Raw genomic sequence first — 25753 nt, forward strand, 5'->3', positions numbered from 1 at the left:
GGCGCCATCTGTGAATAATACAGAATCGTTGAGCTGAGTCATGCACCAATATCGATAACTATTGTTGTAGATTTGGTAGTAAATTAATTTAAGTTATGGCCGTAAATTTGAATAAATTGAAGTTATATTAACATCCAGAAAAGTTAATTAATCTAAATTCATATTAAATAATAATCTTATTATAAAAAAAGTAATTTATAATATTATCGTTGTTCAAACTATCGATATATCGATTATGTCATCGTTGTTTGTCCATCTCTACTTACAAAAAGCCGCATTTTTTACGTAAATCATTTCAATATTGTTAATTCAACAAGTTATTCGAAGCACATTACAAGCTGTAAAAACACCTGCAAGCAAAAGCAAGGAATAACCAAAAACAGAACGGAAAATGATCTACACAACGACGCTGCTGTCGCGAGGCTCCATCTTCGGGTCGCTGATCAGTAAAGTCAGGCAAGTTGTAGCCAAAAATGCAGACACCGAAAATATCACAACTCACAAAATCAACAACAATGTCACACCTTCGCCCATCTCCATATCCAACAAAAGCAGACCCTTGGCCGCCCCCCTCCGCCACCGCCTCCGCCAGCATAAGCAACAGTGCAGTGCAACGCTCCAAGTCGCTGGAGGAGCAAGTTGGATTGCCGCCACGGCCCAAGAAGCCACTCACACCATACTTTCGTTTCATGCGGGAAATGCGTCCCAAGCTGGCGGCCAAAGACCCCAACATCAGCACCGTACAGATTGTGCAGGAGTTGTCGCGTCGCTGGGTCGATGTCGATGCCAAGCTCAAGGAACGCCTGCAGGCCGAGTACAAAAAAGATCAGGAAAGCTACGTGGAACAACGCGCCAAATACGATGCCAAGATTACCGACGAACAACGTGCCGAACTCAAACAGATGAAGCAGGACATCAGCGATGCCAAAGAACGCAAACAGTTGCGCAAGCGTGTCAAAGAGCTGGGACGTCCCAAGAAACCCGCTTCAGCTTTTCTGCGCTTTGTGGCCAGCGAACGCTTGAATACCCCGCAAACAGCACAGCAAACGTATCGGGAGTGGCATCAAAAGGCCACGGCCAAATGGTCACGTCTATCCGACGAAGAGAAAGCTGTCTACATGCAGGAATCCCGCAAGGAACTCGATCACTACAAGTACTTATAAATAGCCAACTACACTATAAATAGATTCTCACATGTTTTGCTCTTGTTACAGAAAAGCCATTTCAATTTGGGAGGAGAAAATGATTCGCTTGGGTCACATCGATGTGGTGCGTCATGGCAATCTCATTGATCCCCCAGAGCCCAAGGCCCGCAAGTCTCATCAGCCGCCCAAAGAGAAGCTAGTCTGAAATGCATCTTAACTCTCTTTCAACTTTTCACATACACAAATTTTGTTTTCCGGTTATTTTCATTATTTTTTTGGAAATGCTTAATTTGTTAAGTTCCATGCATAGAATAAGTTTTTGCAGCTTTGCAACAAAATCTTGTAAAACCTGAAGCGTGTAAATAGCGGCAGCCAAACGTATTAAATATAAAGCATATTTAATTATTTTTGAATTGAGTACACACTGTTTGTATTAAGGGAAACGTTTTCAGATTGCCCTAAAACAATATTAATAACTTGAAGAATTGGTCAATAGATAAATGTTTATGTAGATTTCTTCAACTAAAAAACATTCATACTGATTATAAAGAATCTTTTCAGAGGAAAAAGAAATCATAAGAATGTTTTACAGATGCTTAAAAGTAAAAATTAAAAATGCGATCGAATCATTAAATATCATACAAATCATTAAGAAAAATGTTATAGAATTGCCATAAATTGAATTGAATTTAAATTATCAAGTTTAAAATCTGCTGTTTAAACTAATAAATAAGATCTTACAGATACTTGAGCAAAGAGAGAACATAAAAATATCTTACAGATACAAAAAAATAAAATGAGCTAGAAAACTCTATGAAAAATGTTATAAAATCAATTGAACTTTACATGTGCTATAATAATTGCCATAAATTAAAGAAATCATTATAACTTAAAGATATTCCACCAACAAATGGAAGGTTTTTTTTTGCTGTTAGCAATCGAATATAAATTCAAACTTATGCCATATAAAAAACTGATTAAAAAGACTTAAAATATAATATAAGTTATGAAAGAGACGTAGCCTTGCTTAAGCTAATCTAATCGCTATAACTAAAAGGCACTTGGCCAACACGTGGCATTGGCCAAGTACATAAAACGTTTGCTTCAAACATAAAGCAACACGTGTCTGAGTCTTACGGGGTTAAGATCACACTTGGTTCTTAGTTGATTTAACACGGTAATCGACACAGTTTTAATCTATCTGTGTAGATCACGGTAAACAAATATGCGATTCAATTTGTCACCTCAAATGCACAGAATATCAGTTTTCCATTTTTATAGTACAGTCTAACTTAAAATGTATCTATGTATATATGTATCTATCAGATGTGAGATGCGAGTCAAGCACAACCGCTTGCTGATGAAGTTAATATCGAAATGAACGAAGAGTCGAGCTGCCAGCATTGGGATAGGCTTGACAGCCATGTTTAATGACTGGAATGCTCTTGACTGGAATGTCCAATTCCAGTGGTCAGCTCTTGCTCTCTCTCTCTCTCTCCCTCTCGTACTCTTTTGCCGCATTGGCATTGATAACAGTTTAATTTTAAAGCACTGCTCAATGAGCATTCAATTTGTTACGCTCAGCATTATTTTTGTTACTGTTACTGTTACGCTCTCTGCAAGCTGAAGCTGTTGCTCTCCCTCTCTCTCTCTGCCTCTTCAAGGCATTCCAGTGAGAGTTGTGTCAACAGGTAGTTGAAAATATGTGGCTTATAGTCATGATTTTTCTTTGCTACCTGTGTGGGAAACTGGCTAAGAACTGTGCGTGAGCGACTTCCAACTAATTGAAATGGTCAAAAACATAGACACAAGTAGTTTCTACAATGTTGTGCATGGCCAGAGCTGAGAGTTTGAGTTTGGCCGCCACATTCTTTTTTCGCCGTTTCGCTGTTGGGCTAGAATTAAATGTACCTCCGAAATATTTGGCCAAAATAACACGTTCTCGCTGCCGGCAGCGCAACATTGCGAAAGCCATATTGGCAAAACCTTGAGCTACTCGCAAAATACGCGCCACACAAATATAAACAGTCGAAATATCTAGCTATCTAACTACGACTAGAAGCGGCTGCTACTGCGACTGCGGCTTGTGCTTGCTTTTAGCCAGGTCAATAAAAATGTGTATAAACGATTCGGCATGAAATGACAACAAAATGGAAACAACGCAAACAACGTCGAGAGTCAACAGTCGGGGCAGCATTGGGGCACGATTAAGATCCCAGCAGCGATTTGCCTTGGTTGCACGTACAGACAGAGATACAAAAGTATCTCTCAGATACTTACGTACAAATGTCTTGTCTAAAGCCTCTCTTAATGTTCTCTGCGGAGGGAGAAGAGGAAGAACAGCAGCCAAGTGGAACCGTTTTTTTGTATTTCTCGTATTGCAGCGTTTTGGTAGCTGCTTATTAGCCAGTTGTTGTTGTTGTTTTTTATTGTCGTCATCGTCGTCGTTTTCGCTGCAGCTTATTATATTCATTATTAGCCCATAACATTGCCTAGTTCCCCTCCTCCCTCTGCCAACATTTGGCCTAAACTGGAGGCTAAACCTGTTGAAGTTTTGCGCAACCAAAGTTCTTCGAGAAATTCAACAATAAAATACATTTTTGGGTATTAACATTTTTTTCCGTTTTTCTGTTTTTTGTTTTATTTATTCAACAATTTGGTTCGATGCAAAAATATCAACTATCGAATTGAGAGAAATATACAAATATAATATAATATATTTAGTATCAATTATTAACTAACCGGCATTTTAAACCTAAGACTTAAGAGCGCTACAAAAATTATTTACATACAAAAATATATTTTTGATTTTGTTTTTTTTTTTGATAATTTTCGACAACATGAAAAAGAAAATAATTTAATACTCGTGGATGAAATTTCTCAACTTGCGCAATGTGATGTGGATTTTCGTAATGTTCATGAAAATAAAATGAAAAATAAAAAAATATACATAATTCAAATAAAAACAAGAATGATCAAAGGGCCGCCTAAAGTAAGCCCAAAAAATGAAAACACTTAAAAAATTATTTTTATTTCATTTCGTGTTTTATGGTCTCGTATTTTTGGCGGTTACTTCATTTTGGCCAAGTCAAGTACGTTGTTGTGTATGTTTGTATGCTTAATGTGGATGCAATTCGCTAACAAAAAAGAATCACGCAAAATAAAAGCGAATTAGCCTCGCTTCGAGCTATTCGCCTGACCATAACTGTGGCTATCCTCCGATGGAGGACGCACCCAACCTCCGTAGCGACGTTCCATCTCCCTGGCCACCGCAAGACAGAGATGATCCTGTCCAGGATTGGCGACTACTTGAATGCCCATGGGCAGATTGCGACGATCGAGACCGATCATGCAATTGGTGACGGGCAAACCGAGCGTATTGAAGATGGCCATGTACATGGGCTCCAATAGCTTGTGATAGATCTGATAATGCTGATGGGCGGTATTCGGAAATGTGGGATACAAGAAGACACCATCATTGCCCAGCAGCTCTTTGAATTCAGTCTTGAGCGCCTCAATGATGCTGGCCAAATGCTTGTGCCTCGAATTCGGAATAATTTTCATAAAGTTCTGCAAGTGGCCAAAGATCACCGATGGCAATATGCTGTCGGAGCATCCGAAGAAATACTTCACCGTCTCCTTGCACACGGTCTTGGGTTGCTCGCCCTCCTCGGACTTGTGATAGATGGTCTCGATGTTCTTCATGGTCAACATGGCTGACATCGAGATGTCCAATGACCATTTCATTTTACGGATATTCACACGCTTCGCATTGAAATCACTCGCCACTCGATTGATGGCCGCATGCAAATCCCGACTGAGAGGACGCATCATGCCCGACGGTCCATCGTTGTCCATGAAAAAGAAGCGTATGCCATGTGCACTGATCTCCTTGTCGAGTGTTAGCTTCGGTCCCGTCGGATCACTCATGCACTTGAGCAACAAAGGCAAATCCTTGGCATAGCGTGTCATCGGTGCAATGGTGAAAAAGTCACCCCACTTGGCAAAGTCGCTGGTCGGATGGTGACCACGAAACGAGACCGCATACGGTGTGGGTTTGTGGCCCCAAATCCCGCTGAACATTGCCGGCAAACGCGACGACCCGCCAATGTCAGAGGTGAGTCCCAACAGCGAGGCGCCGCTGGCCAGGAGCGCAGCTTCGCCTCCCGAAGATCCGCCCGGAGTGCGCTTCAAGTCGTAGGGATTCTTGGTCTGACCCGTCACATTGTTGTACGTCTCCCACAACAGACACAACTCCGGTGTGTTGGACACCAGCAGAATGATGCCGCCACAACGTTTGATCTGCTCCACCACGGGAGCATCGGACTTGGCTATCTGCGGAGTCTTGAACACGCGACCCGCTTGATTAGTTAATCCCTTCACCGCAATGCTTTCCTTTACGGTGACGGGAATCCCAAGCAAAGGTGTCAGCTCCTCCATGGACTCGACACTGTTGATGCCCATGGCAATCACTCGATCTATCTCGCGTGCCTCTTCTAGCGCCTCCTCGAAGCGATCCTGCACAATGGCATTGATCAGCGGATTTACCTGTTAAATTTACTTCGAATTAAAATCCGAAATTTTAAAGAGAATTGATTAATCGATTAATTACCTGTCGACATCGCTCGATATAGGCCTCGACCACTTCTTCGCTTTTAATCTGCAAGCAAAAAAAAACAACAAAAAACATTTCGTTTGATCATTTCCGCATTGGCTTCAAGCTTTCACGATTTCTATCTCCCTCTTCATTGTTCCACTCTTGTCGTTTAATTGGTTGTGAGAACCAAGCGACAATACAAAAGCAATTTACGTTAAATTAAAATCAATAAAAATTCACATTCATGCACCATTGGCAATTGGCTACATGGCGTATGAGTAATCTTTGCATTCTACAATTGCTACTTGCGAACCTATTTAAAACTAAATGTCTCTCAAAATGAATGTACATAAAAAGAGTAATTAAATAGAATTTAAAGTTAGAAACTATTCGTCAAGGATTAAAAAGTGTTTAGCTGATGCAAAAAAGTTTACTTGCTTACTTATGCACTTTAATTAAATGCAAGTTGTATAATCAAATACGAATGTATCATAATTAGCTTAAGGCCAGCGACAGTTATAGCTAGCTTAATAGTTGGCGCTAATTTGTAATTGCAGCTTAGCGGCAATTTGTATAAACAAGCGAATGGTTGTAGCAATAAAATAAATTGTTGCAAATGTTTACAAAGTGAAAAGAATTGCAAATAAAACTTGTGTAAAGTGATAAAATTGTTTGTGCAGGAAAATGCAGCGGAAAGGTCAGCAGGGTTTTCCAGTGAACTTAAACTCAGAGCCTCGCTTAATAAAAAAATTTTCGCATGAACAAACCAATAGTTATAGAAATAATATAAAATGTAGCAAATGTTTACAAAGTGATATGATGAAGAAGTTAAAGGAGATAAATTTGTTTGTGCACGAAAATCAGCGGAAAGGTCAGCAGGGTTTTCCAAAGGATTCAAATTTTGATCCTAGTCTAATTAAAAAAAGATTGAGTCAACAAATGAATAGTTTCAGCGAATATAGAAATTGTTACAATAAAGTGAAAAGACTTTCAAATAAATGTACATAAAGTTATAAATAGGTTTGTACAGGAAAACGCAGCGGAAAGGTCAGCAGGGTTTTCCAGTGATCTTAAATTCAGAGCCTAATCTAAAACAAAAAAATGCTTGAATGAACAAGAGAATAGTTAATAGCAAAAATTTAAATTATTGCAATAAACTGACAAGAATTTCAAATAAAATTAATGTAAACTAACAAATTCCTGTCAGTAGGAAACTGCAGCGGAAAGGTCAGCAGGGTTTTCCATTGGTATATATTTTTTTTGTATACTTATTTATATATTATGTTGAACATGAAAACCTAATCTATTAAAAAATGTGTTAATTAGTTTTCAGCTTATCAATTCCATTAAACATTTAGAATATTGCCTGGCAACCTAGTAAAAATATGTGAACTTAAACTGATTTGAATTGAGCTGAACATATTTGAGTTGCATACTAAAATTCCAATGCCTGTAAATTGAAGTTACATTGAGTTACATTTGCTGCTTCAACTCTTGCTGCACACACACACACACTCAGATAGTTGTAATAACACGTTCATACACATGCATATATAATTAAATTTAAGGCTACTTGACTTTTTCAATGACTTCCAGTGTAATAATAAATCAGAAGCAACACAAACTCGAATCCAAGTTGTGACTGCAGCGGCGGACAGAGGGGAAGGCAGATGAAATTTGTAGTGCCTAAAGCAGATACTGATAAACCCAAAAAAAATACAACAAAAATTAAAGACTCAAGCACATGCTGCATAAACCGAAAACATAAAGGTGTGTGTGTGTGTGTGTGTACAACATGCACATTGCTGCAAGACAATGTTGAACAATGGTTAAATCAGTGACCCAAAAGCAAACCCAATTCATTGAATGAGTGTGCCATAAAATGAAATACATATGTTTACAGCGATACCCTGGAAAAAACTAAAATTGTGGAACAGATATTTATGCAACCGCATCGCATGCAAAGAAATTGTATTCGAGTTGCTATGCAAAATAGTAATAAGTAGTAAAAGTTATTAGTGCATAACTTATGGATACCCTAGAAAAAGTTCGCAATTGTAGTCGCAGTCTTTGAAGCGACAAATTCCGAAACAAATTTTAGTTAAAGTCTAGCATAACTTTCACAAAAGTTTAAGTACTTTGCAGGCTCATTAAATTTCACAGCCGAAGCATGTATTGGTAAAATTTTGCATTAGTATTGAAGAGTACATAAGTATTGAAATGCACTTTGCTTAGGCTCAGCTTAAAGCACATTGAGTGGGTGTTGTGTAAGCTGCATTGATAAAAGAACATGTGAACTATTAGCTAATTAAATTAAATCTGTCAAAGATTGATTAAAACGATAGATTAGCTCAGAACATAATGCGAAAAAACGTGCAAACAGCTTTGATTATATATGTTAGTCAAAACAGAATCTCAAATGCATCTATTACTTTTGTCCCCTATTCATTAGGTTGATACGAATCCCAGACTAAACTGTAATTATTAATTAATTGCTGAAACAATGACCCCATCGCATGAGTTCGAGATGATGAAGCACGCATGCCACAAAAAAGGAGGAGCTCAACTAGTTTGATATTAACAAATCTATTTGCGCAAACAAAGTGAGGCAATCACTGACAATGAGACTACAGAAAAAGCGAGCAAGAAAACAAAAACTAAACACAAAATAATAATTAAAATAAAATATGTTTTAAAGACGCAATGAACGTGCTGTTAAAAATAAACAAAACCCGCCACACAGACTAATAAACAATTGCGATTAAAACACACACAAAATAACATACACTACAACATAAAGTCTCATCGAGGGGGTGTGTGTGTGTGTGTGTCTTTCGATAAGGTCTGTCAAGTAACGACGACCTTATATGTGGTGTGTTGTGGTGTGTACATACTAGATAGATATATAGTAGACAATTATGAGCATAACCAGGCGATTGCAATTAAGCACAAGCATTCGTACACTCAAGTATTTCACTCTTCGAGAGTTGAGTCAGGGGATTCATGTCACATGTGTCTCACAGCTGAAGTAGCCGAGATCAGCCATTGATATGGTAGTCAACTAGACAACTCGGCAACTCTCTGGAGATTGGCTAACCATTTTGCGAATTGTCAACTGCTCGGACTGGAATTTCTGCAACTTATGCGACAGGCTGATTTGGAAACCAAACAAAACTGAATACATAATAAAATGCTTTGTTTTACTTGAAAATTATGAGCTGACATACGCTCAAGCTCAAATAATAAATAAATATACAAATCATAATAATCAAATAATGCAAATTTGGGCATCGCTAATGTGAAGTTTTTTAAGCACTACAAATTGTAATATTCCTAAAATTTTCATTAATCGTTATCTTTTTATCTTTCTTTTATCCTTACAGCTCAAAAGGTAGTACCTAGAATATTTCGCAAACAATTATGCAAATAGGAATTGTATATCTATTTGCATTGCTATAAATATTGTAGGTATGTATAAGCTTTGAAAATGATTATAATTATTTAACACTCACTAAATAGTTGTTATCAAATTACAGAGGTAGTACCTAGAAGGTTGAATAATTCGCAACAATTTTGTGTTGAATTGAATTTGTATTTGAATTGTTCCAAATATTTTAGCTACATATACCCTTTAAATATGATTTTTTTTTAGTACTGACTGAATAGTTGATATCAAATTACAGCCTAAGCGGTAGTACCTAGAAGGTTGAATAATCAACAACAATTTTGCGAATATGAATGGTATACGTTTTTCATTGTTACTAAACATTTTACCTATATAAACCATATGAATATGGTTATAGTTATTTACCAATGATTGAATACTTGCTAACAAATAATAGACTCAGCGGTAGTACCTAGAAGTTTCAGAGAGTCACCTCTACTCTGTGTATAATGTGTATTTGAATTTTAATCAAATTTGTGACTATAACAAAAACTTGTAATATGATTCTAATTATTTATCACTGGTTACTGATTTGGTATCAAGATAATAACCTAAGCGGTACAAGAATTCCCAAAAAGTATAAGAAATACTTGGATTTAAATCTAATCAAAAAAGTTTATAATTTGATTATAATTATAGTAACAGCTCTCTCATTTAAAAGTAAGCTCTTGGCAATTTTTTGTTTGTTTTATTAAATTAACAATTTCGAAGTAATGAACACATTAAATTACAAACGCTCAATTATTATTAACAGCAATAAACAAAAGTGTTATTATTACTTCACTCGATTCTGCTAAGCGTGTCTCATTAGCATTTTATTATGATTTTTAATTGAATAAAGTACAGGGTATAATGGTCTGCTGTTAATCATAAGTTGTTGCCTAATTGAAATAGTTTTTATACAACATTTTGTTTTTTGAGGGGGGGGAAATCTTATGTTGGGTATGTAAAATCTTGTTGTGGCAAAGGTTAACACCTGAGCTTGCGACCCGTTAATGGGCGTTGACTTGGCCGGTCGGCTGTCGGAGACTGATTGCCTCAACTTTGCCACAATGTATCTAATAGATGTGGCAACCGCACTGAGTGGCCTTTGTTGTCTTTCGCTGTTTCACTTGGCGCGTGCATTAAGTGGACTGTCCCCTCCTTCTCGTCGCCTAACTGTAAAGCTGACTATCTATCTATATCCAGCTATCTATCTATCTGTCGTTGATTTTGCAAGATTTCGCCAGCACCAATTTTTTGAGGTGCGTTCGATTGAAGTTTATTTCAGTTTAAGTTGTTTTTTTACAATTTTTTTTGCGCAAGTTACCAATTTTGAGTGGCGTGGTAAGTTGGCCAGGCTAAAAAGTTGGTAATAGTTTGTGTAGCTTACCTTTTTGGTGCGAATCAGCTTGGCCAGATCGACGGCAGGTATCTCGAGCAGATGGCTGCGAATGGGGGGCAGCTTGCGGCGCATCACCTTGATGTTGGTGTAGCGGCTGTAGGGCACCACAAACCAGCTGAAGACAATCATGGCCGAACGCAAGAAGCGACGCATGATGTACCCCAGGATCCTGGAACACAGTAGCACAGCAATTTTGGCGATTTTTACTTGGACGAGCAGAGAGCAAAATAATTAAATGATGCAAAGATCTTTTCGTATCCGTCAGATACAGATACTAAAGTGGCTGAAGCGCGTTCGATCGCTGTTGTTGTTGTTGTTGGTTGGTTGGTTGGTTGGCTGTGGCTGTGTGGCGAACAGGTTGGCCAACTAAGCGACAGGATTGTGCAATATTGTGCAGCTGTGGCCTGCTCGGCTCGGCACGGACTGCAATTGCGACGCCAGCAGAGCGACGTCGACTGCGGCAGCGACGCTTGCACAATTCACTTGAAGCACACGAACTCGTAATGCGACGGCGATGTCTTAATACTTTTTTTCCTCTTTAAATATTTTTCAATATTTTTTCTTTTTACTTTTAATTTTGGTCAGTTGGCTAATAGCGAAAAGCGTGGCAAAGACTTTCTTGCTAGTAGTTATCGCAGCGAATTGGCTGTTGTAGGCGAATTTGAATTCGCTGCAAGCGCATGCGTAACGTTTCACTGGCTTTCATTTTTGTAACAACACACTAATAAAACATGCGGCTTATCACAGCATTTGTTGTTGTTATGCTTGTTGTTGTTGCAACGCGACACAAAACGGAGACGAAAACGAGAAACGAGATGAGACAACGAACGAACCGCAGTCGAAGACAAACACTTTGTAAATAACTGAGCGCTCAAAGCTTCGCAGAGCATTTAAAGCGCCGCTCGCAGCTCACGGCGAAGCTCAAAAGCTCGAACCGGTTCAGCTTAAAGCTGCGCTCTCTTTACAAGAGAGAGAGAGTGTGAAGCAAAGAGCACACGCATTTGCTCTTAAAGTACAGTTGTAAGTCCCCATAAAAGTTCTAAGGAAATGTTTCTTTCAGGTCATAAATCTTTGTAGTTGTAATTAAATTCGATTAATGACTTAATAGCAATTACTTTTACACGTGAACTACATATTTTGCTTGTAATTAGCTGATTGCTCCTTATGACTCGCTCTATTACATCAATTACAGCATTGTGAATTACATTAATCATTACAAAAGTTGGAAATATTGTTTATGATAGCTAATTGCTATGACGTTAGCCGATATTTTCATGCGTATGAATGAATGCGATCATCTCGCATTTGAGAAATGCATCGTCAGCGTGCATTTAAATATTGACTTTAACGTATCAATGGAAAAGAAAACAATACCTAGAAATAACTAAGAGACCCTTGAGTTATTGATTCTCTTTAAGCTCTTTTAGATAATACACTTCCTTTTATATTCAACAGTATTTCCTTATGTAGTTTATTTGATATAAACTCCTAAAAACTTCAAGAAATAAGAGAAGACTTATATTATCATTTACGAAATGATATGATTTTTAGATATTTCAGTATTAGTTCTTTAAAGTTTATGAAAATATTCTTTAAAAATTCAAGAAATAAGAAATTTATATGATTTTCAAATATTATAGCAATAGTTCTTAAAAAAGTTCTTGAAATAATCGTAGAAAGTTCAAGATATAAGAAAAGTATTAAATAATAATAATGCTTCAAGTATATTTCTTAAAAAAGTTGTATAAATATTCCGAAGAACTTTAGGATAAAACTGAATTTGATTATTATTATTATTATTCAGTTTTTACTCTAAAATTTAAAATATATATATATATTTTTGGGTTAAAACTTAAGTGACATTTAAATATATAAATATAAAAATACTATAAAAAATACTAAATCAATACTAAAATACTAAAAATAATTGCAAATTATGGTACGATTTTTTCCGGATAAACAAAAAATCTATATCCTGATGAAAATAATTATTTACATAATTGTAAAAGTAAAATATAATTGAATTATTATTGATTGATTATTATTATTTAGTCTAATACTCTAAAATTTAAAATATTAAAAAAATTGAAACAATTTTGTAATAATACATACTCAAGAACTTTTAACAAATACTATAAAAATACTGAAATGATACCGAAATAATTTAAAATTGTTTATCTTTTTTTCTGATTAAAATAATTATTTACATAATTATTATCAGTCTGACATTAATTTTCCATTTCCCACAACTTCAAAGCACACTCGACACATTTGAGTACAGTGTGAAGTAAACAAAAACAAATCCAGAAATATGAATATGACGTTCCCCAACCCATATAAACTGTTTGACAGTATCTGCTGATAGCTGATAATCCGCGTATAAACAAAGCAAAAAGCTAATAGATTTTGATGGGCAAACGGATGATGGAAAGCATTGAAGCCTGACTGAAGCACATTTAAATTGCAATTTGGGCAGTTTTTTGTTTACATTATTTCACTTTTTCCATGGCCTTCAAAATGGTTGTTTAATTGCGTCAGCATTAGCGACTAATGAGGCGCAGTTAAAGTCCCTCCAATTTAGATAGATGTACTTAGCACTGTGCTGAAACTTAATGGTCAAATATTAAAGTAACCAACACGAAAGAGCGATTAATGTAGAAGAATACAAGAAAAAAATGTAAGCAATAAAAGATCAACTTAATGGCGTAGAATTCAGGCATTTTTTGAGGGGAAAAACACAAGAGCAGGTTTTTATTTTGTTTTTTGGGAACAAGTCTCAGAGACTCGGGGAAAACACCAAGGTGATGGCAAATAGAGTGAATAGTTGCACTCAAGGAACTTTCCGTTTCATTCGAGTTGCATTTAAGAGAGCACTTTTAAGAGCTGCAATTCAGCGAGTTTAGTTACTGCCTAAGATAACGATAAATAATACTATAATGCCAATGGTATGCTGTTATCGCAGCAAAGAGAGAAAACAAAACAAACTTGACGAAGAGCAGCAGAGAGCGAGTGTGTTTACACTCTCAAATGTTGTTCTGCGAAAGCTCACGATGTGTTGTTTTTTTGGATCTGAGCAGTTTAGTGAGCTGGAAAACTTTCCATAGTGCGTACGCAGCGAACATAGATACAAAAGTATCTTGACGACAATAACAAAAGTGACAGTGAATAGCGAAAGATACAAGTTAAAGCAAAGTCTAGTAATACATCCAAACTACTAAAGATACTCAAATATCTATACTTTGCACTCTGAGATACAATATCTATACTTTGCCAATGTGGATACAGCGTTTGCGATGCTCGACGGCTGCGTCGATCACTCGTCAAAGCTTAAGAAGCTTTGCAGCAGCCAGCAGCAGCAATAATACAAATTTTGATAGCGGCAATCGTGAGACAACAGCTGTGGATGATCGACATCCGTTGAAGGGCATTCGCGTATTGGATTTGACCCGCATCGTTGCCGGCCCTTATTGCACCATGGTGTTGGGAGATTTGGGTGCGGAGGTGATCAAAGTGGAGCGTCCGCATTTCGGAGACGAGGCACGAAAATGGGGACCGCCATTTCTCCAGCACAGTGGGGATGCTGCCTATTTTCTCGCTCAGAATCGCAACAAGCAAAGCGTTTGCATTGACGTGAAGCGTGGTCAGAAAATCATGCACGAACTGATCGAACGTTGTGATGTGCTTGTGGAGAACTATGTGCCTGGCACCTTAGACCGCTATCAGCTGGGCTATGAGCAAGTGCGTCAGGTGAATCCTCAGCTCATCTATTGCACTATAAGTGGCTACGGTTCGGTGGGACCTTATGCCAAGCGACCGGGCTACGATGTGATCGCTTCGTCCATGGGCGGACTGTTGCACATCACGGGACAGCGCGATGGACCGCCCAGCAAAGTGGGCGTGGCAGTCACCGATATAGCCACCGGATTGTATGCGCATGGAGCGATTTTGGCCGCTTTGCTGCAACGTCAACGCACTCAGCGGGGTCAAAAGATCGATGTCGATCTGTTGTCCACTTGTGCATCGCTGTTGATCAATGTGGGGAGTAACTATTTGAATGCGGGCACCGAGGCAAAGCGTTGGGGCACAGCTCATTCCAGTATTGTGCCGTATCAGAGCTTCAAGACTGTAGATGGTTATTTAACTGTGGGCGCTGGCAGCGATGCTCAGTTTGTGGAGCTTTGTCAGCGACTCAAGATCGATGAAGTGCCGCAGAATGACAAATTCAAAACGAACAAGGATCGTGTGAAAAATCGTGACGAACTTGTCGAGTTGCTATCGAAAATACTATCAAAAGATACTTCTAAAAATTGGATGAATCATTTTGATGGCGCATCCTTTGTGGTGGGTCCTGTGAACAGCATTCGCGAAGTGTTCGACGATGAGCATATCAAAGCTATTGGACTGGTCAAAACATTGCCGCATGCCAAGGACGAAAGTGTCAAGGTGGTTGGGCCACCTGTTGTCTACAGTGAAGCTCGCAATGATGCACGCACTGCGCCTCCCATGTTGGGTGAGCACACGGATGAAGTGCTGAGCAAACTGTTGGGTTATGATGCTGACAAAATCGCCAGTCTACGCGAACAGGGCATTATTCAGTAATATATAGTATATATGGAAAATCGTTTGTATATATTATAATGAAGTAAACTGTTGAATCTTTTTTTAATTGGCTTTGTAAATGGTTTTTGAAATTGCTTAGAAAATGGTTAAAAGTGATCTCGACTCAGAACAATAAAACCAAATTGCCTTAATAAACTAAACTTATTTTGCCAATTGCCTTAATAAACTATAACAAAAGTAGTATATTTGCATATGTATGTATATATTTGAAATTGTGTTTCTATTTAATATAAATTGTCTAGATTTTGCAATAAAAAATCAACATAACAACATCAATCAACATAAATTTTGATGAGCACAAGCTGATCATGGATTTCTGATTTTTGTATAGAATTAAATAGAGAAATAAGATCTTTGAATAATTGTCTTGTAATTTGACAAATAACTAACTTACAAAAATTCAAAAAAAGGGTCACAATGGTTACGTTACGTAACAATCCGCTAAACGTTATGCAGCCAACTGTTTCATGCCATCTCGCTCTTACACCCACGCCAACTTCAAAGTAAAATCAAAAGGATCGCCACTCAACGTTGTTGTTATCACGATCTGCGCTGCGCGATGACAGCGCAAAAAAAAAAACACGCCATCTAGCGTTCGAATACAAATCAAACTTACCGCCAGATGAGAATATCCCAACTAAGGCGCTCAAGGCCGAATATCGATTTTAGCAAATTCGTCACTGCCATACACACACATTCACATGCACATGCACCCACACGCAGCGCAGAGCATACGAAACGAAACATAAAAGGAAAGTAAGAGAGAGAGAATCGAAATGAGGCAAAACAATAACAAAGAATGTGAAAGGAGTCGGCAATTTAAAATCCGACTTTGCAACTAGCGTTTTCAACTCACTTTTTTTTTAGTAGGATGTGCTTGCAATTCGATTGGTGTCGTTTTATTGACACATAAATAATCTAACAAAAAATACGATTTACCGCTTAATCGGTGTTGATGGGTTGCAAGTGCTTCCCAAACTAACTCGCAACTCAGACGCTAACTAACTTTTTTCTGCCGGCTTCGATTTCGTTGTGTGCAAAGTTCACACACAATCCGCAGCTGAGACGCGACCACTGACGACACATTGAGAGAGAGAGAACGAGAAGCCCTCTGAGATGGCCTCCTGCTCTAGCACCTACGCTGAAATGGAGAGTGGACAATGTCAACCAACTTTAAGATTGCATTGTACTTTGTCCATGAAAATCACTATATTTACATTCGCATGTTGGATGATTAACACCGAAAAAGAGCGAGATAGTGGTCAAAAATAACACAATAACAAAGAAGTGAGATGCAAGACAAGGTGTTTAATCGCAGCAGCAGCTGTTGACATTTAACTTAAAATAACATTGTAGGTAATAAAATTATGGGTTATTAGGAGAGTTAATGTACGACAACAATGTACATGAATACTAATCATTTTACATAGTGACGACAAAGCTTGCATAACTTGTTTTCATCTGCAAATATGTAAAAACCGCAAAAGAAACCACATTCAAACTTACTAAACAATCTATGTTGCATAAATATGATTAGACTAACGTATTACCAGTTGGTTGTTCATAATTTTCTTCTAATAAATGCATAATATAAGTATATTTCAAAACTGGCGCCCCTTGAGAACTTAAAAGTGCTGCCAACTCGCGCTTTGTTGAGTTGTGGTATTTTCTAGCATGTCATTCTGTTTATAGACAAGCATGTTATCGATAAGCACACATCGATGATGTTCTTATCGATAAGCTATTGTTTTGTTAAATAATAATAACACATTGTGATTCTGTCATTACTTCTACATAAAAATGCCGGTACCCAAGAAACAATCGTTTTTATCGCGCAATCTGGTTGCAGTAGTGATGATACCTAGTTTAATTGGCATACACTACGGCTGGAAAGTATTACAGGACAATCGCAAACTAGTCACAGTCGAGGAACAAATTGATTTGCCTCCAATCACGGTGAGTTGTTTTTGTTAATAACTATTTGTTGCTAAAGAAGTGCAGCTTATATAAAGTGGTAAATCGTCTTTGCAGTTGGCCAAATATGTGTGGAAAAGACTGACGACAAATGAAGCCGAAAAATGATTCTAAATCAAAATTTGTTTTTATAGTTGCTAGTTAAAAACTATTTATTGCATTAAATGTGTATGCAGTAAATTAAATCTACAATCTTTTTGTTTAAACATTATTATGATACAAACTAACACATAAACGCGGACGACACGAAGTAATTAATTAATTAATGTATTACAAAATACACTTCACTCATGTGACAAATTCAATTACAAATTACAATTAAAATGATTTTAAATATAGAATTATTGCGTTAATGACGAGTTGACGGTGAGATTATCCAGCTGAGCATTGAAGAGCACATCACTGATGAGCTTCTCGGCAATTATGCGTTGCGTGTGATTGATCGAACGCAATTTACTCGCCACATTCACACCGATCGCATCGTATTCATCCTCATGGCGGTGCGTTGTGGTCGGCGTTGCTGTTGTGTATGCTGTGGTCGAGGCATTGCCGAAGAGTGGCTGGTAATGATCACGTCCTATTTGAATCGTGGGCACTGGCTGCGCATGTCCATTGGCCTGGTGATGCAGATGCTGCAGCTGCTGCTGATGGTGTTCCAGTGAGTTGACGGCCTAAAAAACGGAAATGGATTTAAGTTAAGACACTAAATGAAGCCTTAGCTACTTAAAATAATCACTTTCTTAATTCAGGCACATACTTAACAGCAAATCATTTACACACCGACCAGTTGCATCCCAGTTGCTCTTTATCTTTCTACTCACCTGTTGTATCTCGCGCTGCGAATTCGAGTCCAGTGATGTGATCTCCAGCACCTTGACAGCATGGCCTCCTGCTGCGGCGGCTGCCAGCGACGTTTGAGCTGCCGTCGCCTGTGCCACAAGACGTTGATGTGCCTCGCTGGCATCCTCGTGATGCGCTTGCTGATGTGCATGGGACTCGTCCTTGACCAATGTCACACAATCGGCGGGCGTCACTGAGATGGTGCTTAATGTCGCGCCCTGACTGCTGACAACAACATTGCTGGTGGGCGCCACTTCGGCTTCAACTTCATCGCTGGGGGGCTGGAACAATTGTCTCGATGTGTTGCTGGGATTGGGGTGTGTGATGGGATTCCTCTTCAAAGTCCATGGAGTCTTCGTCATCGAAATTCAATTGCAATTCACGTTTTGGTTTGCCGGCCAATTCATTAGAATGGCGCTTTGGCTTGTGGTCTGCTATAAACAACAGTTTGTCGTAGTACCAGAGACGCGTCTCGTAGTCACTTTTGCTGCTCGATTTACGGAACTCGCGTCGGAATGCCGATCTCAATGAATTTATCTTTCGCACAACCATGGCGCGATCTGGATTCGGTTCGACTTCTTTTAGTTTTTCCACCAGTTTGTCGTATGCTTTGTTTCGCGACGCATGATTGCTGTAGTCATGATGCTTGGGCTGCCACAAGCACTCCTCCTCCTGGTATTGCTCTATGAACTCGGTGAGCCAGTGTCGCGAATAAGATCGCAAGTCGTTCAAATTCGACATATTCATCTTGGCTGCGTTTTTATTTTGGCTTCTCTTTTTTGTTGGATACTATGCTGTTTTTGTTGCTCCAAGTGCGTCTGCCGTGAAGTTGGCTGCAGCAACATCGTGTTGCCAGAGCGCAATGCCTGCGGCTTCTTCGACTGTGTGGCAACACTCAGTTGCTGCAGCCCTGGATTGCTCATTTCTCGGGCTTGCTGCATTTGTTACAATTTTTCGCTCATTGTTATTTTATTAATAATACTCTGATCACAGAGAAGAGAAATTTCGAATGAACATAAAAACTTGATATATGGCGATGTGAATTATAAAAAAACTATGCAATTGCAGCCTGTTTAAAAAATTACGCGGACATTAGCACAGCTGACGATTATCGCGATATCTGCATTTTGGTATATTTCTTTGGTATTAAAACGTATATTTTCGAATTTTAGCTTATGTCACACCAAAACAGAGCTTTACAAAAGCTCATTTATTTTTGGTTTTTTTTTGTCAACAAACACAGTCAGTCAGTCGAAGAGACGAGGAGAATCGCGCGTTAAATTCTTATTATGTATTAAATAATAACAATTGTGATTTGTGAAATAAATCAAACTAAATGCGCGAGGTCCGTAAAATTTCAAACAACTGCTAGTGATAGCGTGTGCGTGCGCTGCAACATTTGTTTTTATATGTATTTTGCGTCGTGAGCCAATTGGAATACGCTAGAATCTGCTGTGTTAACAAAAGGAAAAAATAAAGAAACACAAAAGGTGCGTTATCGTGGCCTTAGCAGCATAATTTAATGTTGTCGATTTTTGGCTAATTATATAATAATTGTGCGTGCGACCCAAAAAAACGTGTTAAATCCAATTGCAAGCAAGAAGTGCAATAAAGTTATCCGAATAGGGGATGGGTGAAGGGGTTGATGACTTATTTTCAGAGACTTCATAACAACAGCGAAGACAAAACGAAGAAAAAGTATTGCAGCAACAGCTGTTCGTCGGGTTGTTGTTGTTGTTGCCGTTGTATGGCAGGCCTATTTCCAATCAGAATTGTATTCTGTTTTTTGTTTTTTTAACACACGGAAATCGTAAACAACAAAGGAAAGCTACAACGCCATATGCCTTATTTTTATATAGTATGCTATATAGATATGTTGAATTTTAATTGCACTTGATTTGCATAGATTCTGAATATTAACAACAGGCAAAATACTGTCAAGAGCAAAGTCCATTCCAATCAGAATTATTTGCCATAAAAAAGTCGCATGAGAGAATCTATTTATAGGCACACTTAATCAAGCAAGCAAGTGTTAGAATAGATTTGTATGCGTGTGTGATACACTATAAACATCTGCTTATGTGTGTGTGTGCGTGTCTGTTTGTGTGCGTACAATTATGGATAAGATTCAACCTTGACTGAGTGCAAAATAACAAACAAACGCTTAACGAACTTGTTTACATTCGTTTCGCCGGCATGCAATGGGTTCCGCTCCCACTTGCCCCTCCCCCTCCTGGTTGCCTACCTGTTCCCCTGTTCGATTCGTGCTGCAGCATCCAGTTGACAGTGGAGCGTAATTGATTTGCATTCATTCACATTGCACTTGCTCTACTTTGCTCTCAACAGCTGATGCTAGTGATGACACTTTGCCGATAGATTTATTGCACGCACGAAAATTACAATAGAATATATTATTATTCGATATATTATACAAATCATTATTAACGATTATAAAGCTTTCTTTAAAAAATGTATTTTAAATAAAATTCTGAAAAAAGCTTTCTTTTATCATATTATCATGAAATAATAAGAAACTTCTTCAGAACTATTCAAAGTGTGTGAAAAAAATAAACAAAAATAATTTTTTGTCATGCCTGTTACCTTAGAATTTCTATCGGAGCTGTTTGTAATTAACATTTTCTAGACGTACTGAGACTTTGCTCTTCCATATATCTCTTTGGCAGCTGGACTCTGTTATCTTATCACCGCAGATAGTTTATTTGTTTATCATGGTTAATGCTATAATCTTCAGCTAGCATTCAACTTGTTCAAGGTTGAAACTATTCCCTTGTAGATATCAATTGACAAACCGCATAGAATTCTACACAATATGCGGAAGTCAATTGAGACGGGCCCACGTGTGGTATACGCTATATGAAGTTGGCACAGTTTCCAAATAAACTGACAGGTGCGTTGAAGGCGCCTAGAATATGTTTCTCAGAATTGTTATTATGCAAAAAATTTCTTTGTGGAATTTTCCACTTAAGTAGACCATTTTATTTTCGCAAACATAAACTATTAATATATTACTTGGATTTAATCAATAGGCCTCAAAGCTTGTTATAGTTAATTTTATTTATTTCGATGATAATTTGTTGTTATTGGCATTAAGCAGCGCTGTTTACGTGTTGTTTGAACCGCAACTGGTTTCTATTTGCCTCTAATGGAATACATACATACATTATGTCTATATACAGATATGGTAATAGATATAGTTGTGTAGTTGTGTTTATATTTTGGCTTGTCTATGTTGTGTACATAAGGCGTAAAAGTGCTAACAAGGCCTAAACGAAATCGCATAGTTATATTGGGGGTTCTATGGTCAATATACACACAACTTATCAAAAATCTTAATCTAAACCGCAAAGAGTCCAAACAAAGTACAATTTCCCTATCTGGGCGCATTGTAAATAAAGAGTTAAGGTTCTCTGAATGCCTCAAATCGGAAATGTTTTTTTTGCCGCACTTGCTATATTATATAATTTTTAATTTGAATTTTCGTTGGAGTGTTGCCAGAAAAGTGTGAAATTGAAAAATTAAACATATATTATATTCATTTATTTTGCTTACAATTATGAAACAATTGCGAAACTGCTAGACGAGATGTTCGCTTGCTGCTCTTCGGTCCCCTACCCCGACTTATCGCTATTATTGTTTTTCTGACACGCCCCAAAATGCTGATAAGCAAGGGGGGCGAGCAATACTTTTACCTACATTGATAACTCAATGTTGGGCTCGTCAGCATGTGTCTTAATTACTTATGAGAATATAATATACATATACCATAATTTATTATATACTTTTATTATTTGTTTAGTCTGCCATGAGCCGCCTTATAGAGAAGCCCAACATTGCCATGTCCATTACAACATCAACTTCAGGTAGTCAATTATCCAGCTCAACTGCCGCTGGCTCAGCCAACAATGCGGCAACCACAGAAGACACAGCTCCATCGCCAGAGGACGAGGATGGCCACAGCAGGATGAAGACCACAGCAAATGCCACCGCAGCCACTGATGGCAGTCACAATCAAAGCGCAAAGCCTGCAAAAAGTAAGCAAGTTTCAAGAAATACTTTTTAGGGAGCGATCGGAAATTAAGTAAATATTTTATATGACTGTTTTGGTAGATAAAGATATAAGAAATACTTTTAAGGAGTCATCGCAAATCACTAAATATTTTATATGATTGAAATTGAATATATATAGTATATATAGTAGATAATAGTAATATAGTAGATAAAGATATAAGAATTACTTTTTAGAAGTGATCGCAAATCAAGAAATATTTTAAATGTTTGAAATTGAATAAATGATAGAGAAAGATATAAGAAAGACTTTTTAGGAGTGATCGCAAGTTAAGCAAATATTTTATATGATTGAAATTGAATATATATAGTATATATAGTAGATAATAGTAATGTAGTAATATAGTAGATAAAGATATAAGAAATACTTTTTAGAAGTGATCGCAAATCAAGAAATATTTTATATGTTTGAAATAGAATAAATGGTAGAGAAAGATATAAAAAGTATATTTTAGGAGTGATCGCAAATTAAACAAATATTTTCTATGTGTGAAATAGAATATATGGTAGATAAAGATATTGGTAAATAAAAAATAAATAAAGCGCAGTATATAATAAGAAAGCTGCAGCAGAAAATGCCCGATTGCGATAAAAAAGCAAAACAGTGCGGTATTAATTTTAAAATATACTAAAGTAATATAGGAATATACCAAAGGCTACATTTGGTATATTAATGTAGTACTACATTCAAAACATACCATGATCTCTGAAATATAAGATAGGACAGACTGAAATGGCTATATCGTCTCGGTTATTGACGTTGATCAATATAGAGTCAGAGATGCCTTCTTCTGCCTGTTACATACATTTCCTGAAGGTACAAAGTTATACTACCATTCTTCTTCTATGGGTAGCTAGTATAAAAACTTATTAGAACCTTTTCCACTTTTCTTGAAAACTTAAATATTCCATTGACTATTTTGGTGAAAAATATTTTTCATATTTTATAGAGTATTAAATATATTTTTTTATAAAAAATATTTATCCACTGTAGCTATAGCTATAATATTCTTGTCAATGATTTAGTCAATGTTTTGTTGATGAAAAAGATTGCCCCAGATGTGAAATAGCTTAGTGTGTTGATAAAATCCTTAGTTGTTTATAATAATTAACCAAATTTAGCTGTATTTCAAATTGGCAATGCGAAAAGGCAAGTAAAAGACCCTAATAAACTTTATCTCTACGAAAATAAAACAATTTCGCTCGATTGACCGACTTACTCATTAAATTATGAGCCTACCGCTTAAACGGTAAGAGCTAGGGGGCTGAAATTTGTACACAACATAGGCTATAGATTAGATTGGACAATGAGAAAGCAATTTCCCAAAAAAAACGCCAGGTGCAAAAGTAATAGAGAACTAGATAGCTAACCTTAAATGTCAAACATAGAAATGTTAATAAAAGAATTAATTAATGATTGTGCTTTAATGTGGAGGGTGCTCTGCAGAATGCCAGCTTCCATGACTCAAATGTGTTCCTCATTTACTATTTGATAGTGCACAACAAATTCGACGAGGTGATCATCAGTCTGATATCTGGCGCAGCGGCTGGCGCGTTGGCCAAGACGACAATTGCACCGCTGGATCGAACGAAAATCAATTTTCAAATACGCAAAGATGTGCCATTTTCATTTCGGGCATCGCTGCTCTATCTGCGTCAGACCTACGTCAATGAAGGTGTTCTCGCTCTGTGGCGTGGCAACTCGGCGACCATGGCACGCATCGTTCCCTATGCGGCCATTCAGTTTACATCGCACGAGCAATGGCGACGCATCCTTCAAGTGGATCAAAATGGCACCAAGTGAGTAGACGAGATTGCATGCCAACATCAAATCGCAATATTAACATAATATTATGTCACTCTCATTTTGTGCAGCACAAAGGGACGGCGATTTGTGGCGGGTTCGTTGGCGGGCATTACATCACAGTCGCTGACGTATCCGTTGGATTTGGCGCGTGCTCGGATGGCTGTGACGGATAGATACACGGGTTATCGCACGCTGCGACAGGTGTTTGCCAAAATCTGGGTGGAGGAGGGACCTCGAACACTCTTTCGTGGCTATTGGGCCACAGTATTGGGTGTCATTCCCTATGCGGGCACCTCGTTCTTCACCTACGAAACGCTCAAGCGCGAATATCACGGTAGTTATACAATCTACAGTAAAATGCCGATCTGTGCACTTAACTGCAATGAGTTGTATTGAATTAATAAGTGCAATTAATGCAATTATCTGTGATATGCACTTAAATGTAGATGCAATTATCAACATTATAATGCTTGTATTACATTTGTTCTAAGCTGTCAAATGGTTTAACTTAACAGCAGAATTTGCATTTAACTGAAATGTTTCATAATGAAAATGTTTTGTATACAAAAGTATAACAATCTTTTTAAAAGTAACGATATTTCAAAACTCTTGTTCAGCTGGTCAAACATTTTTCATATTAGATGCTGCCATAATCCGAAATATGCACTTAAATGCAATGCACTTATGTTAAATTTGTACAGCAATCAAAATTTACCTTTAGAACTATCTTAAATGTGAAACTATCGACATTTATTTATGTCTGTACTCACAAATTGCTTTGAAATACTTTCAGAAATTGTTGGCAATAACAAACCAAACGCTTTAATCTCGCTGGGATTCGGAGCTGCGGCTGGCGCAGCAGGACAAACCGCGAGTTATCCTTTGGATATTGTGCGTCGACGCATGCAGACCATGCGAATCAATCCTGCGGCAACAGATCGCTGTCCTACAATTCTTGAAACGCTCGTCAAAATATATCGGTAAATATAAAAGAGAAATCTTAAACATTTATGCAGACAATTTAAACTAAATCTACTTTCTCTTGCACAGTGAGGAGGGCATCAAGAATGGTTTCTACAAGGGTCTGAGCATGAACTGGATTAAGGGTCCCATTGCTGTGGGAATTAGCTTCTCCACATACGATCTGATCAAGGCTTGGCTAAGAGAGTTGTCTCATTTGAAGCGTGGTCGGATCGACAACTAGCAACTGGCCCCCCAGCATTCATACATACTCATATACAGGCCCACACACCACACACACACTTACTCCCAAACCCACACCAAAAAAAGAGAAAAGAAAACGCACTGCTTTCTTAAGTTGAATGTTTTTTGGAGAGCGCAAAAAGAATTGTAAGGATATACTATATAGTGCATGCTGTCGCAGGCATTGTTACATTGATATTTTTAGTTGTTAATTTTGTGGAAAAGTAGAGCTTACGTTTGTTATTCGATGTAAATGATTTGATTGTTTCCTCTCTAAGCGAAAAGTATAACACAACAATAAAATTGTCTACATAAAATCGCAAAATTGTAAACAGCTATCTGCTTAATTCGGTGCTTAATTTGTACTCAATGACACCACTACTTTGACAATAACTACTACTATATTTTATATGTATAAAACTCTATAGTTACTAAAAATTATTGTGTAATTTTTCATAGCTTTTTGTCAGAATTAATATCCAACGTATGTTGAATTTTTGGGCTCGCTGTGACAAAAGCACCTGTGAGAGGATACTGTATAAAAACATGAATGCCATGAATTTACTTATGTTCAGCAGCGTAATTATTATGAATATATGAATGTGTTTTTTATTAGTGAAAATAAATTTACAATGTTGTTTAAAATTCAAGT

General features: G+C 37.5%; 6 protein-coding genes across 7 annotated transcripts; 4 read left to right on the top strand and 2 right to left on the bottom strand.

Moving 5' to 3' along the window:
• Positions 1 to 244: 244 nt before the first annotated feature.
• LOC133838545 (transcription factor A, mitochondrial) lies at positions 245 to 1562 on the top strand. Its single transcript, XM_062269690.1, has 3 exons — positions 245 to 505; positions 558 to 1153; positions 1215 to 1562. The coding sequence occupies exons 1-3, from the start codon at positions 392 to 394 to the stop codon at positions 1348 to 1350; spliced, it is 846 nt and encodes a 281-aa protein (XP_062125674.1). The 5' UTR covers positions 245 to 391; the 3' UTR covers positions 1351 to 1562.
• A 2384-nt stretch (positions 1563 to 3946) lies between these two features.
• On the bottom strand, positions 3947 to 16186 carry LOC133839645 (fatty-acid amide hydrolase 2). The gene is made up of 5 exons (XM_062271279.1): positions 16048 to 16186; positions 15808 to 15871; positions 10560 to 10740; positions 5758 to 5805; positions 3947 to 5693 (listed from the first exon to the last, which is right to left on the bottom strand). Coding segments are annotated over exons 1-5 (1671 nt in total). The 5' UTR covers positions 16049 to 16186; the 3' UTR covers positions 3947 to 4316.
• LOC133838006 (succinate--hydroxymethylglutarate CoA-transferase) lies at positions 13653 to 15237 on the top strand. The gene has a single exon (XM_062268927.1). It carries the CDS (start codon positions 13845 to 13847, stop codon positions 15168 to 15170), a length of 1326 nt encoding a protein of 441 aa, XP_062124911.1. The 5' UTR covers positions 13653 to 13844; the 3' UTR covers positions 15171 to 15237.
• A 726-nt stretch (positions 16187 to 16912) lies between the features above and the next one.
• Positions 16913 to 17350, top strand: LOC133839655 (uncharacterized). Its single transcript, XM_062271291.1, has 2 exons — positions 16913 to 17147; positions 17223 to 17350. The coding sequence occupies exons 1-2, from the start codon at positions 16992 to 16994 to the stop codon at positions 17271 to 17273; spliced, it is 207 nt and encodes a 68-aa protein (XP_062127275.1). The 5' UTR covers positions 16913 to 16991; the 3' UTR covers positions 17274 to 17350.
• A 97-nt stretch (positions 17351 to 17447) lies between these two features.
• LOC133839652 (uncharacterized) lies at positions 17448 to 18940 on the bottom strand. Its single transcript, XM_062271288.1, is given in 3 exon segments — positions 17448 to 17836; positions 17987 to 18283; positions 18285 to 18940. Coding segments are annotated over 3 exon segments (1095 nt in total). The 5' UTR covers positions 18753 to 18940; the 3' UTR covers positions 17448 to 17506.
• Positions 18941 to 19247: 307 nt separating this feature from the next.
• On the top strand, positions 19248 to 25746 carry LOC133839648 (mitochondrial coenzyme A transporter SLC25A42). Of its 2 annotated transcripts, XM_062271283.1 has the most exons (6): positions 19248 to 19495; positions 21823 to 22057; positions 23588 to 23891; positions 23967 to 24232; positions 24692 to 24878; positions 24949 to 25746. In XM_062271283.1, exons 2-6 carry the CDS (start codon positions 21829 to 21831, stop codon positions 25100 to 25102), a joined length of 1140 nt encoding a protein of 379 aa, XP_062127267.1. In that variant the 5' UTR covers positions 19248 to 19495; positions 21823 to 21828; the 3' UTR covers positions 25103 to 25746. The 2 variants fall into 2 exon arrangements, with proteins under 2 accessions (XP_062127267.1, XP_062127268.1); XM_062271284.1 differs by lacking the exons at positions 19248 to 19495; positions 21823 to 22057 and adding an exon at positions 23100 to 23241.
• The last annotated feature ends 7 nt before the right edge of the window (positions 25747 to 25753 follow it).

This window comes from Drosophila sulfurigaster, chromosome 2R (assembly GCF_023558435.1).
Source record: "Drosophila sulfurigaster albostrigata strain 15112-1811.04 chromosome 2R, ASM2355843v2, whole genome shotgun sequence".
Classification (NCBI taxonomy): domain Eukaryota; kingdom Metazoa; phylum Arthropoda; class Insecta; order Diptera; family Drosophilidae; genus Drosophila; species Drosophila sulfurigaster.

Excerpts from the sequence above, each read along its gene's own strand:
- LOC133839648 (XM_062271283.1), top strand. The coding sequence starts at position 21,829 with ATGAGCCGCCTTATAGAGAAGCCCAACATTGCCATGTCCATTACAACA. Across the intron at positions 23,892-23,966 it reads GTGGATCAAAATGGCACCAA|CACAAAGGGACGGCGATTTG; the intron begins GTGAGTAGACGA and ends CATTTTGTGCAG. Across the intron at positions 24,233-24,691 it reads GCTCAAGCGCGAATATCACG|AAATTGTTGGCAATAACAAA; the intron begins GTAGTTATACAA and ends AAATACTTTCAG.
- LOC133839645 (XM_062271279.1), bottom strand. Across the intron at positions 5,806-10,559 it reads AGCTGATTCGCACCAAAAAG|ATTAAAAGCGAAGAAGTGGT; the intron begins GTAAGCTACACA and ends TTTTGCTTGCAG. Across the intron at positions 5,694-5,757 it reads ATATCGAGCGATGTCGACAG|GTAAATCCGCTGATCAATGC; the intron begins GTAATTAATCGA and ends TAAATTTAACAG.
- LOC133838545 (XM_062269690.1), top strand. The coding sequence starts at position 392 with ATGATCTACACAACGACGCTGCTGTCGCGAGGCTCCATCTTCGGGTCG. Across the intron at positions 506-557 it reads AAAATATCACAACTCACAAA|CCTTGGCCGCCCCCCTCCGC; the intron begins ATCAACAACAAT and ends ACAAAAGCAGAC. Across the intron at positions 1,154-1,214 it reads AAGGAACTCGATCACTACAA|AAAAGCCATTTCAATTTGGG; the intron begins GTACTTATAAAT and ends CTCTTGTTACAG.
- LOC133839655 (XM_062271291.1), top strand. The coding sequence starts at position 16,992 with ATGCCGGTACCCAAGAAACAATCGTTTTTATCGCGCAATCTGGTTGCA. Across the intron at positions 17,148-17,222 it reads TTGATTTGCCTCCAATCACG|TTGGCCAAATATGTGTGGAA; the intron begins GTGAGTTGTTTT and ends TCGTCTTTGCAG.
- LOC133838006 (XM_062268927.1), top strand. The coding sequence starts at position 13,845 with ATGTGGATACAGCGTTTGCGATGCTCGACGGCTGCGTCGATCACTCGT.